Here is a 16,391-nt window from a genome sequence, read left to right as displayed (position 1 = left end):
GTTTACTGCAGATGACTGCAGCCTCTATTCTGATAGACTTCACCAGAAACCAGTCTTTGCAAAGTGAACATCAAAAGTAATGTCAGAAAGTCTTTCATCCTCCTGTCTGTGACAGCAAACCATTAGGTAGGAAAAAAAATAAAGCATTAAACCAGATATTTGCAACAGCTAGTGCTGACATAGCTATAACATAGTCAGGGGACAAATGTTAAATTAAAAAGTCATTCTGATTATCTTACAGTTTTTGCCAGAGCCCACAAACCACTTCCTTTTCTAACCATGCATTCTTCCCCATCTTCACAGCAGACAGAAGGCTGATGCCTCTGTGTCAGGCAGGCATGAAGGCAGTTGCTGTGACTTTCTGTGTCCTCTGCTTTCAGTTTGAAGCCCTGTATGGTGAGTAACATTTTTGATTATTCTCCGTGCAGTAGGTGTCTCTATAGCATATAACTTAGCCAGTGATGGGAGAGAATAGATGAGGCATGATAGCAAGGGGTTAGAGGAGTAAAGGTAATGGAGGGTATTGGCTGCAAAAAGACTGCTCTCAACTTCAATATCACTAGAGTTGGTGGGAAGAGAATTCCTGCCAGCATAGGAATGTTTGCTCTGAAACTAAAAACTGCAAGAACATTGTTTATGTTCTTTAGCTCATCTGCTCAGGTTTACACTTTAGCTGTTGATATTGTAGTGCTTCCCTTGATGGATATAAGCCAGCTTCCCTTGATGGATATAAGATCTCATAGCAGCATGATGGTGAATAATAAAGAGAAACCAAGTTATCAATATTAACCCTGCTCTCATTTGAGCAGGGAATTTTTATACAATGAAAAATGTATATGGCATGGAAAAGTAGATGAGATCATTTCGGTGCAGGCTTGAAACACAGAATTAAAAGGAAGCATGGAATTCCTATGCTGTGTTTGAGAAGGTGCACAGTGACAGCACCAATCTCAGTCCAGCCTTAAACATGGATGCTGAGTTTTCAGATAGATTGAAAAGATAGGGGAAATCACAAGAAAGAGTAGTTGTAATCAGTATCTCTAAAGAGAGCTGTCCTTGGAAAGTTGTTCCTAAATCTACTAACAAAAAATGCTTTCAGTTTGGTTACTTTACATCTAGTCAACTTAGCACGAATACCTGACCAGCATGCTTTTACACATGACTGAAGCTATCTAGAAATCTTTTCTTCATGGGAAGAAATAAACTGTAATTTTAAGGGTGCAAATAATTGTTCTGTTTGATACCAGCATTTCTCCATTCCTTCAAATGTGGAGGATAGGATTTGGGCAGGAGACTGGGCAAAAGAGATGACAAGAGAAAGAGACTGCATGTAAGAAGAAATGTTATCTCTCATGCTTTTTGTTTTACAGTCTTCTCAGCATGACTTGTGACCTCTAGATGTAAATAGGTCACAGGAGGTGATATATATGTGTGCATATGTGCATTATGATTTGATAACACAATTACGATAAAGAAATTGTTCATAAGAGCAGGGAGCATCTCTGTTGCCCGCAGAGAAACGCAGGCAATGGGATTTTGGTGTACAGAGCTGGAGGTAGGATTCCATAGCACTTGAGGCCCTTGCTATGAAACTGCACATGAGCTTTGGCACACCAACATTTGCAAAGCATTATCACTCTTCACCCACTGATCTCCTGGTGTCAATACAGCAGGAAACCATGGCAATTTTTAGAAGGGCTTCTGAAATATTATCAGCACTGGCTATTCTTTCAGTGGTATGTTTTATATGAATTTCAGCATTTCTCATCAGAAGTTATACCATAGAAATAATTCAGATTAAGGATGGCTTCCTAGAATAAATTGGGCCATTACTGCTTTGCCCACAAGCACTCCTTTCCCAATTAATCCTGGATCATGAAAGATAGAAATGTGTTAGTATTAGGCATAGGACTAATGACACTAAATTGACAGTGTCATCTTTCAGAGTGCCTTGGAAATTTGAAACTATAGCAGATTAAAAGTTTCATTATGCATTTAGTATGAACAAAACAAATATGTTTGTTTTAAAGGCAGGGACTGCAATTTCCTTGCTCATCTTCAGACGCAAACACACACAAATGAAATTATGCTTGTTCTTTTCATCAGCTAGCTAGTTTTCTGAGAGCTGGCGCAGATCATACAAACAGCAAGAAAACAAAGTAGCATTATTCTATTCTCCTGGCCTAAACACCAAGCTTGAAAAGTGACTGCAAGTGTTTTTTAAACTTCTGTTAGGACCAAAATATGTAATGGATTGGTGGTGTTTTCAGGTAGTGCTGGGTCTGCCAAAGAGTAACTAGAAAGCTCAAAACTGCAATCCCATTAAAATGAAAATAACACACTTTTCGTTGGCGTCAGTATCCAAGGACACTACCATAGAAATGCCGAAACTTCTGCCAAAAGATTTTCCTGCTGCACTAAAGATGATATTGAGGTGGAAATGTACATGACTGTAAATACATTTACACACAAATGTACACATGCAAGCTCTCCTTCAGAGCTTAACGTAACAAGATGTAGCTTCCGTACACGTTAATATCTTTGATTTATGTCTAAACCACAATATTTGTCTTGGCACTCTGCTTCACAGCGGGTGAGCCAGGGACAACTTCTTGCAACTCCACATTGTGACGCTGCTAGGAAACAAATTAAAGATCTGTTTCCTCTTCTCAAACCTTTATATGCAAAAGAATAATAGTTTTTAAATGAAAAATAACAAAAAGGAATCTTTCAGCCAAAACTAAGCATTTTTGCTGCCGAACCAGTGAAATTCTTCTATTCAATTTCAACAATACCATAATGTAGACTTTTATTCACATAATTTTGAAGTAGAATTAGGGAGAATCAGTCAGGGAATCTCAGTATTACTGGATGTTTAAACCCCAGGTTCCTGTCTCACGTCCTACTAAATGTACATTTATTCTGACTGGAGCTTAGCAAGAAACATCCCAAATGTGTCCAGCCATTAACAACAGAGTGCTACAGGTCTGTATGATTACCTAGGAATGGATGGGTACAAGTGGGCACAGAAGATCAGCAGTCAGGCACAGGGAAGGCGAATGAGCAACTTCTTAGTATTCAGCAAGAGTACTCAAATTAGGAGCTGATGCAGAATAGCTAATAACTTGGAAATTTATATCAGCTCTCACCCATAGCGGTCATCCATGTAGACAATTTTGTGTTTTAATCTCAGGCACTGTTAATCTAATTCTAAAATGTGCTGCTTTTATCCTATGCTAAACACACTCTTCTCTACGGCTACTTGTTTCAGAGGAATACTAATTGCATCACATTTATCAAAATGCTCATTCAGAGAAATACTTTACTGAGTGTTCCTTGAAAACAGTCATTTTAGGCTTCTGGGTTGGAGAGAATACAAAACAATCTTTCAGCTTGACACAAGGTCACATGAACTAAATGCTTAATGACCTCTCTCTGCCCCTTTTCATTAAAAACAAGGATTAAAACCACGATGATCTCTGGCAAACATTTTAACCCACATGTTATGAAAGGGCAATTTCATTAGCTAACAGTGAAATTGAACTATTCTCAGAGACAAACAGAGAAAACAGATCTGAAGTTGTTACTTCAGTGCTCAAAATAGAGTTGTCCCAGGCTCCTTGGGGACGTTGAAGGAATATGGCACTGCTTGGCTCTGTAACTGCCCTGACAAAGTCAGCATCTGCCTTTCCTCTCAGATGACCAGTGACAAACGTAGAGGTTTCAACTCCAGGTAGGTGCTTCTCAAAAGTATCAGATAAGTTTATGCATTCATCATGCTCCCTAACTTCTGCCGTACATTTGTTTTTTTTCTTCCCTCCCCTAAATAATTTGTTGGGTGTTTGGCCAAATTTTAAAGGTATGTGTTACTGAACTACAGGACGTCAAACTACAGAGCATTTAAAATGACCTTTATCTCAAATGCTTTTCTCATAGCAACTGTTTTCTTTCATCATGCCACATATAAGTCATCAAGAATTATTTCTTTATTTGACCTTTGCTTCATCTTTTCAGACTATATAAAATTTTAAGGGCTTGCACTTTCTGTCTGTGTCTTCAGTGGTTCTAGAGCTCTGTTTCACTGTGGCTTGGCAAGCTGTGTGTTTTCTCTGTGTCTTCACACCAGTGGTACAAGATGCTAAATACCTTGTCTGGTATCATACACTTAAGTAATAGTCCTGAGAGAAGTACAGATATTAGAACTGTCACAGAATTAGATAAGGGTGCTGACTGTGCACACTAAACCAGGAAGAATTTGATGACTAGGGAAATGGTAAATCAGTCAAGAAGGGATAACAGTTTTTACTGCTCTCTAACTGAGCATCTCAAAGTGTCTTCCTGAAGTCCATTAGCTTCTGTGTCACACTAAAGATATCTTAAATGAGAATCATTCATTTCAGTGCCCTTGCCAATGGCAGTAACTGAGGAGCAAGAATTCAAAAAAGGAAAAAAACATGAACACTAAAAGACTGGAAGAGTTGAGATCATACAAAGGTACCCAAAAGAGAATGATCCTCTCTTCCTGTGCATTTACAGGTTAATGTCAAAGATAACAGATGCCTTGGAAAAAAAAGATTATTTATACCATGCAATCAGTGCAATACCTGGCACACCTGGGGGTCTACTCTGTGTGGATCTATCTAGACTACCATGGAGCTGTAACACAAATAGGACAGCGCACCAAAGTCCTTAAGTATTTGCCCTGTATTTCCTTAGTGCCATAAAATCCTGATGAAGATATATTTCATTCTAAGCAGCATCTGAAGAACTTACTCAGGCTACCAGAAAACAGGAATGGCAGATAGAATTTTTTTTTCTGTTTATCTGTCTGAACATTTAATTTTAGGGCACCGCAAAAAGAAAAATTCCAAATGAAACACTACCAAACTCTGCTATGTTGCCACTACTGACATACAAATCAAAGTGTTGCCATAGCGTGTGGTGATGGAGGCAGCAGTTTAAAAAACAAAACCAGAACAATTATTAAAAATGTGTCAGTATTCTGTAATGATCACCTATGAACAATAAGGGAAAAAGTTGCTATTGGAAAAGGAACAAAACCATATGCATTGCTTGAATGTTCTCTTGATGTATGTTTTGGAACATGATCCAGATAATTATAAGATGCTTTGGTGCTGTGTCAAGCAGTGGGGGAAGCAGAACAAACATTGATGGAAATGAGTACTTTAGTCTGGGAAAAGTATAATGTTGGCTTATTGCAAAATCAGGACCCATGAGAACTCAAATATATATATTTTTTATTTCAGGCAGATTTCTTCAGTATCTCGGTGAAAGAGTTTTACTTTCATGTCAGTTCTATTTCTGAAGTACACGTATTACTTTGCAAAGGTGTTTTAAGAATTTGTGAATGTTATATGTATGATCAATATAAATTCTTGTCTTGAGCATTTTCTTTCTACTTTGATTTTTATATTTCATTCTTTTATCATATCATATGACTTTAGAGTGTAGCACAGAAAGGATTAGATAGGATAATGATACAAATTATAAAATAGCTTCAGCATCTTAACATTGCATGGTTAACCCCCTGTTCTTGCATTGCTCTTCTTAAATTTTAAACAGAAAACAACTTTGTATTTTTCAGGAGTTGACAGCTGCTCATCATGTGCATGCAAAAATATAGGTAAGATGCACTTGCCTAATTTGGTTTACAGTTTTAAATGCCTTTCTACATCAGAAAATACTGCCCTTAAAGAAAAAAATTGTAATTTTTTTACTGAGCATTTTAACATATTTCTGTCTGATGGAGTTTTCTGTGCTATTGGTTGCTGACTTTACAAAGCCAAGCTGTGAGGTAGCAGGGCATCTTTGGTCAGTTCAGTTTCTTTCCTTTTCCAAGAAGTTTGTAAAATGAGAGTCACACAACCTCTGAGAGCTTTTCATAGAGATTTTGGGAGGGTCAAATGTGATTTCTGGATTGCATGTGGGTGCACACACAGAGTAACATTTGTCCTCTATGCCTTTTATTATCTGAGCAATAATGGTACCATAGCCATCTAAGTAATTAGGTTGAAACTTTATGTCATGTCTCAAATCACTATCTATTCCACAAAGACAAGTCAGGTCCTGTGGTTAAGGCAGTCATGTAGGAGTTGGGATTCACATCCCATTTTAAAGTACCATCTACATCATCAAACTAGCTAGGTTGCTGGGCCCAGAGAGTGGTGGTGAATAGAGTTACATCCAGCTGGTGGCTGCTTACAAGTGGGGTTCTCCAGGGCTCAGTTCTGCGGCCAGTTCTGTTTAATATCTTTATCAATGACCTCTATGAGGGTCAATGAGGGTCATAATAACTGTGCAGACAACACCAGGTTAGGTGGTAGTGTTAGGTGGGAGTACAGGAAGGCTCTGGACAGCCTGGGTCAATGAGTCGAGATCAATTGCATGAGGTTCAACAAGGCCAAGTGCCAAGTCCTGCACTTGGGTCGCAACAACCCAGGCAGCCCAACAAGGTGGGGGAAGAGTGTCTGGAAAGCTGCCTGGTAAATGCCCTGAGGGTGCTAGCTGGCAGCCAGCTGAACATGAGCCAGTTTGTGCCCAGGTGGCCAAGAAAGCCAGTGGTATCCTGGCCTCTGTCAATTACTTTGTGGCCAGGCAGGTCAGGCCAATGACTGTCACTCTGTACTTGGCACTGGTGAGGCCACACCTCGAATCCTGTGTCCAGTTTTGGGTTCCTCACTACAGGAAAGACATTGAGGTGTTGGAGCAGGTCCAGAGGAGGCAACAGAGCTGAGGAAAGGAGGGTCTGAGGGAATTGGGGTTGTTTAGCCTGAAAAAAGGAGGCTCAGGGTAGAACTTGCCATTTTCTACACCGACCAGAAAGGAGGCTGCTGCAAGGTAGGGTTCAGTCTCTTCTCCTAAGTAGCGAGCGACAAGACAAGAGGAAATGGCCTCAGGTTGCACGAGGAGAAATTTATACTGGATATTAGGAAAAATTTCTTCACTGAAAGAGCAGTCAAGAATTGAAACAGGCTGCCTGGAGAAGTGGTAGAATCATCACCCCTGGAGAAATTTAAAAGACATGTTGGTGTGGCACTTAGGGACATGGTTTGGTGGTGGACTTGACAATGCTGGGCTAATGCTTGGACTACTTGATCTTAAGGGTCTTTTCCAATCTAAATGATTTATAATTGTATGTTCAGTAGGGTACAGATTACAAACCATAAACCAGAGATAGTTATTATCATATAATCTTTGTCCCACTTGTTTTATCTATGAACAGGACACTGAGGCAGGGATTATGTGTTTATACAGTGTTTGGTCCAGGGGGGGCATTAAACAATATCTAGTAACTGAAATTGTAAGTAATATTAGTAACTTCACCATTTAGTAGCTTTAGTAGTAAGTAATATTATCAAGCTTGCTGATCTAATGCTAACAGTAATCTCTCCAGCCTTAGAGCAGGTAACAGGCCAGGTCTCATTTATTTTATCAGTAATGTCTGGCACAACCAGAGTAACGCAGTGGTATCTCATTGTGAGGGCTGCTTTTCATATCCAGGCCATTCTGAGTACCTGCATGCTTTAAATTACAATCACATGGTTAATTTTTTTTTGTTTAAATGAGTTTCTTAGCACTTTAAGGATTCTTTTCACTGCTATGTGTGTAACTATAGTTATTCTTTTCATGTCTTCAGATCAGGCCCATGTCTCTGACACCCAGGTGATGGTGGAATTTGAAAATGGAAACTTCCATTTCACATTCCCCAACCCCAAAAATGTGAGTGAATTCAGCATGACCCTCTTCAAAGGGCGTGAAAAGAAGGAAATCTGTGCATTCCATTTGAGCAAAGAGAGAGTTATCTCCAAAAGTAATGTCACCTACTGTCAGACACAGAATTCAAGCAGCAGCACCACTTTCATTCTTAAAAATCTGGAGAGGAAACATATTGACGTTTATACATACTGCCTGGAGATATTCTTACCCCCTCCTTACATAGAGTGCTGTCTGAAAGAAACCTATTTGTACGTCCAAGGTAAGTTTACTTCTCTTCTCCCCTCACCTCAGTTTACTGATAAGTAGACACTGGGTATAGCTGTGCTGCAGTGAAGAATATGACTAGAGTTCACACAGCTAATGACCAGGCAGCTTAAAACTACTTGGCAGGGGGGGCTGGTAACAGTGGAGCTGTTTCAGCACACTGCTCAGCACATTCTATCCGTGTTGATTCATATTCTTGTGAAGGTTTTGCAGGCCATGCTGAGTTTTGGGTGGTGGTGGTGGCACCCAAGTTAGCTTGATTACATCTTCTAGAGTACTGCAGTCTCTCCTTTGCCTGCAACAGCAATTTCTCTTGTCCATTTTAAAGTTGCTGAGTATAAATGTTAAGATTAGGTCTAGCCAGTGGTAAAAAAATCCATTCTGAGAGCCATCTTCAAAAGCCTAGGATTAAAGAAAATCATTTGTAAAATATCCATACTAGTAGTGGTATATGGAACTCTCGGATGCCATTGAGGTGTGAAGAAGACGGTGTTCACTTCTGTGAAGACCTTCAGCTTTAGGGCCATCTTAGAGCAGAAGTGATCCACAGTTGTTGACAGTTTTTGGCTGTTTACTGAGAAGGTCTTGGACTAAAGACCTTCTGGACTAACTGTCCAGGTTTTAATTTTGACCTGGCTTTCATTCAGTGGCTCTTTAGTACACAAAACTGAAAGAGCTAATGGTGGTTTTGCTTACACCAATTCTTGGTTCTGCATACAGTTCAGTTGCAGCATGGTACTGCCTGTTGTCCTTCCCTTGCTTTCTTTTCCTCTCTCCCAACACCAGCAATAAACAAAGAAGCTGAAATGCTACAGCAGTTACGTGCTTTAGTCAAGTTGTATCTCAATCCTCTCTATATTTAAAAAGCTTCTCAGAATCAAGCTGTGACATTTGGTTTTGTCTGCAGTGTCCATTTCCACTTGTATGGATAGCCAGATGCTCAGAGCTTTTTCTAAAAGTGTCATGCCCTGTCATATTTTCACCCAGATCTGGGCAAGAGCAATCTTGAGTACCCCAGCTTGCCTCCCTATCCAAACATGACTGCCAAAGTCTACCCTTCTTTTAACCAGGCTGCCCTTAAAATCACCTGTGGTACTTACTGCATATAAGCTTAAACCTTGTTCAGATCTGAAATACCGTGTTGGAGGTTGAGATTTTTCTGGTTTTTAAAATTTTCTTTCTCAGCATGCTCTCAAGCCTGGCTTGGTTTCTTTTCAGTCTGCACTTTCAATGGTGTGTACCAACAGTTTCCCCTTTCTTTCTGAAAAAATGCCATCTTCTGCTTCCTACAGAATACACTTTTTCAAGGTGACAACTCACCTCAGCAAAATCCTTCTTCAGAGTTCACTTTTGCTAATCTATTAATATGAAGAGGGAGAAGAATTGAAGTTATCTGTAGAAGGCAAAAAAGAAAATTATCAGGAATTACTTTTTTTTTTGTCTCCCCATCTTCAGATAAGGAGGACTGCTTTTCCCTTGGACGCGTGCCATGGATTATTATCGGCGTGATCATTTTTGCCATTTCCTGTGTCTGCTGTGTTGTGGCCTGTTGCTTAAGGAACAAGGTAAGCAAATATATGAGATAATGCAGAACTCTTCTTCCAAAGGTCATGGATCGGGAATTGATTTAATGAGATTTAGAGAGTGGGACACGCACATACTCATTCAGTGGTGCTGTGTTTTTTGACAGAAAGACTGAGTTGTTTATTTACCACTGGATTTTAAGTCATTGACGACAGTAGCTCAGATTTAATTTTTCTAAGATTGAATTGTTTCTTGATTTAAAGGCTTTGAACCAAAGGAAAGAGGAGAAATGCTGCACAGGTCAGCAATATATTTTCGTAAGCAGATCACCTGACAGTTTTCTTTAAGAAGGAGAAACAATCATCAGTGAAGCAATTCCAGCACTGTTCTGCTGCAAAACCACTTAGATTTTACTCAGGAAAGAAGAAAAACCAAGGCCATTAGCTATTCTTTTGGGCAATGTGTGTTTTTAATTTTCAGTTTGTTTTATTCCAAGTTTTCTGTGTGAGTTTGACATGTCCATTCTGACATTAATGTTCCCACTGAAAACAGAATAACTGCCCTACTTAATGAACAAAGGCAGGAGTGGCAAAGGTAAGTGACCACAAATTAAATTCATGGCATTTTCTCTCTGTTGGCAGAATCAGAAGTGTGAATCCAACTCCCTTGAGTACAACAGTGAATACATGCCCATGGCAGCAGTGAACGCAGCTAAAAAACCAAGAATCTGAGGTTGTGTTAAGCCCGGCTGTACCTCTGCTTGTGTCTGCTGCAAGGCTTTCTCTGGGAGGGGAAGAGCTGCTCGCTGTGTCTGGCATTGATTCTGGGTGGGTGGCTGGGTGCTTGGGTGGGATTGTTACAATAGCTTGTTAATGGAGATCATGCTGCCACCTTGCAAGAAGACAAAACAGCAAAATCGCTGGAAACCTTTTGAATCGTAATGGTGGGCTGGTTCCTAGAAATGCCACTGCTTCACATCTGTGCAAAGCAATGATCTTACGCGTGAGGAAGAGACGCAAAACTGTTCTGCTCAGATTCTTGAGATGATGCATGGTACCAAAAATCTCTGTGGGGAAGTGATTTACTAGATTTATGAGTGTTACTGGCTAAGGGCAAATATTCTGCAGAGAATGAGGAGCTTCCTTAGCTACTTAAGCCCTACAGAAGCTACTACACAAGCAGTTCTGGATACAGAACTGAAGCAGAATTTGGACTTATTCAGACATATGAGTGCTGCACATAACTGATTCTCCATTTCTATTCTAGGTATAAGTTGCTTGCTGCATGGAAATTTTGGAAGCAGTTTTCCAGCTACTTGAACTTGGACAATGGGAAATCAGCATTTCCCCATCTTTCCCAGCCTCCCTGAGCTCTCATGACAGCCCTGTGCTCAGTCATGTGACACCCACTGTAGTACTGTTCTGAGCTGTGTTTTGCTCTAGCCTTGTTTATGAACTGGAACCCTGCTTGATCCACTGACTCACAGATGTGAAATGATAATAAGTTAAAGATGTCAGCTTTTAGTTAAAGAAAATGTAAGATTCCTGTAGTGCTGCTACAGAATGAACTTTTATTTTCTAGTCTCCTTTATGATACTCTTTCCACTGGAGACAAAAAAAAGACTACCTCCAAAGCCAACGCTTGTGGTACAGCCATATTGCCATGTATTGCACATGCCCTTTTGTTAGGGTTAGTTTAGCAGGGGAACAAAACCTGAGACAGTACAGCAGAGACTTCTCTGTGACACTCTGTCTCACTTATGTACCTCTGAATTTTTAATATTTGTGCTGTCAATACATCTTTGCCATTCACACCTTGGGGCTCCTCTTATTTAACGAAATCCTGAATGCTTTTACTAACAGAGGAATATATTACAAAATGGATATATTGTAAGGCTGCAATTGCTCTTTAGGTCAGTTCAAACGTACAAGATCTATCTCTAAACTTGGAGGCACAATCTCGCCTTTTCGTTTCTTGCAGCACAAACATGACATAGTCCCTATGGTCAGGATATTCATGGACTCTGCATTGCAATTATCTTCCTCTTGCCATTTGACATGAAACCTTTACAACTTCCCCAGAGGGTTCAGGGGTTACTTGACCTGCCTTAAATTGCTCAGAGCCTTCAGTATGAATGAAATTATCAATCCTTCATGCTCCATGTGAAATGCATCAAAATTCTGATCATAAATGACCAGGTGTGAATCCAGCCTGCATATCTTGCCAGACACCTTTGGGCTGCTGGAACCAGAGTGGTACATTGATTCTAAACATCTCTGTAATACATTAGAAAACCCCAAATACTGGTCAGAGGACACTATTGAGAGAGATAAACAGCCTGCTTTTCTAGTATACAGAAGGCTGGTTTCAAATTTGATAGGGCAAATGGGGACAAGGAGGAAATAAGCTGGTGCATCAAGAACAGGGTTTTCCTCAACAAACACCTGGATAGACAGAAGTATTGCAGAGAGAAGATGCAAACTGGTAACTGTGACTCTGAAAATGAGTAAAGCATCAAGTCAGGCAGGGACTGCCAATTACACAGCCCTGCTGAGCTAACCAGCTCCTAGGCAGAGATGGAGAGGGGAACCCTGGTGTATTGGGTCAAATTACATTTTCTCCCACCATTCTTTGACAAATTACTTGACCTCCCCAGCAAACTAAGCTTGCCTCTGTACATCCATAAATACATTGATTTCACGATTTATAAAAAATATTGATGACATTACTGTGTTTGAAAATTATTGGTGAAAATAGCTAACATCTACTACCTATGAGAAAATCTGCATGCAAGATCCTATTAAGAGTGGAGAGTCTTATCCTCTGAAACTTTTCACCAGACTGAGAAGGAAATTCAAGAAATAAAGAGTTGCTGAAAAAAGGAAAAACTTGAGGTTTGCCTTAGGATGCAGCTGGATAAGCAACAAATGATGGAAGTCTGAACAAAGCAGTTCAAAATACATACATCCTGCACTGGAGAGATAGATGATTTATATTCATTATAACAAAGCTTGTGGGAGTTTCAGGTTCCACTACTCCTTTCTTTTTGGAAAAATATATTTTTATTCTTAATAAAACAGTTTTTTTATTATGCCATATGTGTCCATAAGAACCTTCATGCATGCATGTGTGTCGTGTGAAAGAATTAATCTCAGTAAAATCCACAGCACAATGGGCAGAGAGTGCAGGGCAGTTTATCCCTGTTTAGCATATTAGTGGATAATAGGAAAAGGACTTAGGAAAAAAAAATTTAAAAACTGAAAACCAAAAATTTGGACCTGTTTCTAGATAGTGAGATAATGGCATTGTTTGCATGCATTTATTTCCTATTATTTTAATGAGACAGTGTTTTTTCATGTTGTCCCATATCTTCTTTCTTTCCTTTAATCCCTAATGCAGTATGCTTATAATGTCCCAGATTATTTTGGGACATTTTTCAATTTTTTTTCTGCTATTTTCCAATACCTCCAATCAAAAGGAGCTGGAGAAGATAAAGGATGACAAACCGAGAAAAAAAAAGGAAAAACTATGTAAAAATAACATGAACCAAGTCTATAGACTGTGTGACAAGAAAGGATTAAAATAAAAGAAAACAAAAAATAACAGTCAGTAAGACTAGACAAAAAGCCTGATATTCTAACAGGTCATCATTTCAAAAAGTAAAATCTCTCTTTGAAAACTCACAGTTTTGGAAAAGACTGTTTCTGGAGGAAGGATAAATGATAACTATAATTTGAATACCTGTATATCTTGAGATGGCTTGAAATGCAAACCGTGATATGTATTTTCCAAGTTGATCTTCCCAAGCTGAATTATTAACCTAAGTATGAATGCTCTTGGAATCTAATAATTAGCCTTAAGATTGTAGTTTCATATCTGATATATAGGATAGGGAATGAAATGACACTAAGAGGACCATTTTCCCTTAGTACAGGTATTTCATTGCCTTCAAAGTTCAAATATTACAAACTTTATCATATTTCTTACAGGCTTTAAGAAGTTTATTTAAAGCTGGGGAAAAGATGCTCCCAGACTTGAGTAAAGCAAACAAATGAATCAAAATGAGGATTGGTACTGAAGATATCACACAACATTATTCATAAATTGTTTTATAATATGGGAAGTTCCCTCTACATTTGAATCTATAAGTTGCCATGAAGAAAAATACAGGAAAAAACCCCAACCAAACAGGTATTTGAAAATATTTAGTAAAAACAACTCTATGTGGTCAGTAGGGACTTCTGCCCATACAAGATTTACTGGGGAGCTGGATCTAAGTCTCTGCCTTCATTTGGCTTTAACTGCACTGAGATATTCCATATGCCCAAGTCCCTTAAGTTGTCCAGTCCATCATGGTTATGGCAGTCTACCCACCGAGATAAAAATCTCCTATTTCCTTGAGAGACGAAAGTTTGTATTTATGTTCTGTGATTAGGAGTTCAATTCAGTGAGTGGGGTTGCTTGGAGAAGAGGGAGGAATAGGAAGGATTAAACAGCTTTTCTGGCAAAATGAAGGGGACAGGTATGAACTGGAGATATGAATAAGAGGTCAGGGGGTGAACTTCATCAAAATGAGTATGCCTGAGTTATTTAATTCCTCTTGGGAGTAATAAGATCTTGTATGGCTTGAGATCAATTTTTAAAAAGAGATAAATCAGCTCCGATTATCAACAAGAAAGATTTAGCTGCTGCGCACATCAAGCATAATCATTTTTAAAAACTGCAAACATTAACAACTTTGAAATATCAAACGTCCTCCATGTATTAAATCCTGCAACACTCCTCCCAGTTTTTAGCACACTGTTGGCAAATCCATCACCAATGATATTTCATCCCTGTCTCAATGCACTGCAGCAGCAAACTTTCAGTGCAGCTTATTGAATCTCTCAAAATTGAGGCCAGAATTTAACATCTGGATCGTGCAAAGACTTGCAAGGGGGAATTCCCTTTTCACCTGATGAGAAGGAAGAATCATTTGCTGCCCTAGGGTTATTCTGGAAAAATCTCTGAAACACTGAGAAAAGTGGAAATTATGTTAGCTCCAGCTGATGAGAGCAGGAGGGAGCACATAGCTTTCCCAGGGTGGCAGTTTGAACATAATCTATGGAGTATGAGAGCACTGCATAGGCTTTCCAGGCCCCTGGGGCCAAACACTAGAGAAAGAAGCTCAGAACTGGGATTCTCAGTCCTTTAGCTGGCCACTTTCCTCCACAAAGTGTAAGGGACTTGTTTTTGTCTATTCAGTCAAGTAATTATCCCTCTGAAAAACAACAGCCCCCCCACCCCCAAAAACCCAACTCAAAACAAAAAACTGAACATCACCCCCCAAAAAAAAAATTGTTCATGAAGGCTCTTTTGGGCCTGAGTGAAACAATAGATGTTGCATTAAGCACTTGGCTGAGTGCCAGCAGAACTGCCTGCGTTGATGCTCCTTTCATGGGGCTACCACGCAGCTGGGCAGGACCAGCACCACGAGACAAAGGAACAAAAGGATCTCCCTAACCAGAGCTTAGTGCTGCTGCTCTCACGAAACGGAGCTAGATCTCAGTTGCTCTTGCTACCGACATCCTTGAGAGCCAGACCAATGCTTGCATTTCTGTCCCTTCTCCTGGCTGTGTCTCTGCTGTTCAGTCACAACAGAACATGGCAACTACCTCATGGAAATCTACCTCATTCCATGCTCTGGCTCTTCTTAATGCCTGTGCTTCAGAAGCCCGAGCAGGAATTCCCCTCCTGCACGAGGGTAGTGTTCCAGGACACCAGTTGGCAGCAGCAGGACTTTACAGTGGCTCACTTGAGTAGAAAAGGGGAACTCAGGGGAAGGGCCTGGCAGAAGGCCCTGCTTGGTTATACTCTGGTCATGAAATAGAAGTTAAAGACATTGTCACAGCTGTGTTAGAGGGCTGTATGGGTTTCAGAAGTGTAGGAAAGAACATCTAAATGAAAGGATTTACTATCCGGGGAGCTGCAATATCTCATGACCATGACACAGCCCCGTTTGCAATAGGAGTTGGCAAGTATTTCCTGTGGGGACAGGTAGCTTCCAGAAAAATACCTGACATCCACCCTGTTGATTCACAAAACCTTAGCTAGACAGCAACTTCTATCACCTACAGACCTTCTGTAGGCTACAATAAGCAATCTTTAAGGCATACTTCCAGAGCAAAAAGTACTTTGCTTCTAAAAAATCCATGTTTTTTACTCAAAAACAGGTGGTTTTTTTGATTAAAACATGCAGCCAGTGAATAAGGATTTCTTTCAAGCACAATATATTTATTCAGCAAAACAGTCCCTGGCCTGGGGCTTCATCTGTATGAGGGTCTGATGTAGACACTCCTCCCAAACTGTTCCCACAGTTTTCCATCTGTGAAGGAGCTGCTCACCCCCTGACAGGGCTGTGCTGTCAGCCAGACAGGCACCCTCAGTGGTCTGCAGCACAGCAGTCTGGCCTGGCCAAGGAGCCACATCGAGGCAGAGCAAGAGATGCTGCTGAGCATCTTTTCTGCATTTCCTTCTTTCTTTTTCACACTGTCAAGGCAAAGCGGTATGAAGCATTTCCTACTGCACCATCACCAGCTTCAAAAGATAAAGGAAGCTTCATCTGCATCAGGAATCCAACCCAGATGAATCAGACCCTGTTTTATCTTCCTACTAACTCTGTTGGTAATCTTTCTGTTTCAAGATCAAAGAAAAAAGTATGCTCTTTACTGGAAAATAGAGACATACTAAAGAAAACAGCCACCCATGTTGAATAGTGGCTCATGATTCATGATTTCCACTGAAAATTTGAGTAAGAGAAATATCCTTTTCAGTCAAGATGAAGAAAACATATATTTTATTTAGTGAGAAAGGAGGCCTCTGTATGT

At 39.9% G+C, this 16,391-nt stretch overlaps 1 protein-coding gene across 1 annotated transcript; it reads left to right on the top strand.

Annotated features, from left to right (window-relative positions):
• Positions 1-317: 317 nt before the first annotated feature.
• Positions 318-10,256, top strand: LOC115905952 (inducible T-cell costimulator-like). Its single transcript, XM_030952692.1, has 5 exons — positions 318-396; positions 5,606-5,644; positions 7,658-7,996; positions 9,457-9,566; positions 10,167-10,256. Exons 1-5 carry the CDS (start codon positions 318-320, stop codon positions 10,254-10,256), a joined length of 657 nt encoding a protein of 218 aa, XP_030808552.1.
• The last annotated feature ends 6,135 nt before the right edge of the window (positions 10,257-16,391 follow it).

This window comes from Camarhynchus parvulus, chromosome 7, assembly GCF_901933205.1.
Source record: "Camarhynchus parvulus chromosome 7, STF_HiC, whole genome shotgun sequence".
NCBI lineage: Eukaryota > Metazoa > Chordata > Aves > Passeriformes > Thraupidae > Camarhynchus > Camarhynchus parvulus.
This window is presented reverse-complemented; position numbering and strand designations above follow the sequence as displayed.

Coding starts and splice junctions, on each gene's coding strand:
- LOC115905952 (XM_030952692.1), top strand. CDS start 318: ATGCCTCTGTGTCAGGCAGGCATGAAGGCAGTTGCTGTGACTTTCTGT. Junction 5,645..7,657: donor ATGTGCATGCAAAAATATAG/GTAAGATGCACT, acceptor TCATGTCTTCAG/ATCAGGCCCATGTCTCTGAC. Junction 9,567..10,166: donor CCTGTTGCTTAAGGAACAAG/GTAAGCAAATAT, acceptor CTCTGTTGGCAG/AATCAGAAGTGTGAATCCAA.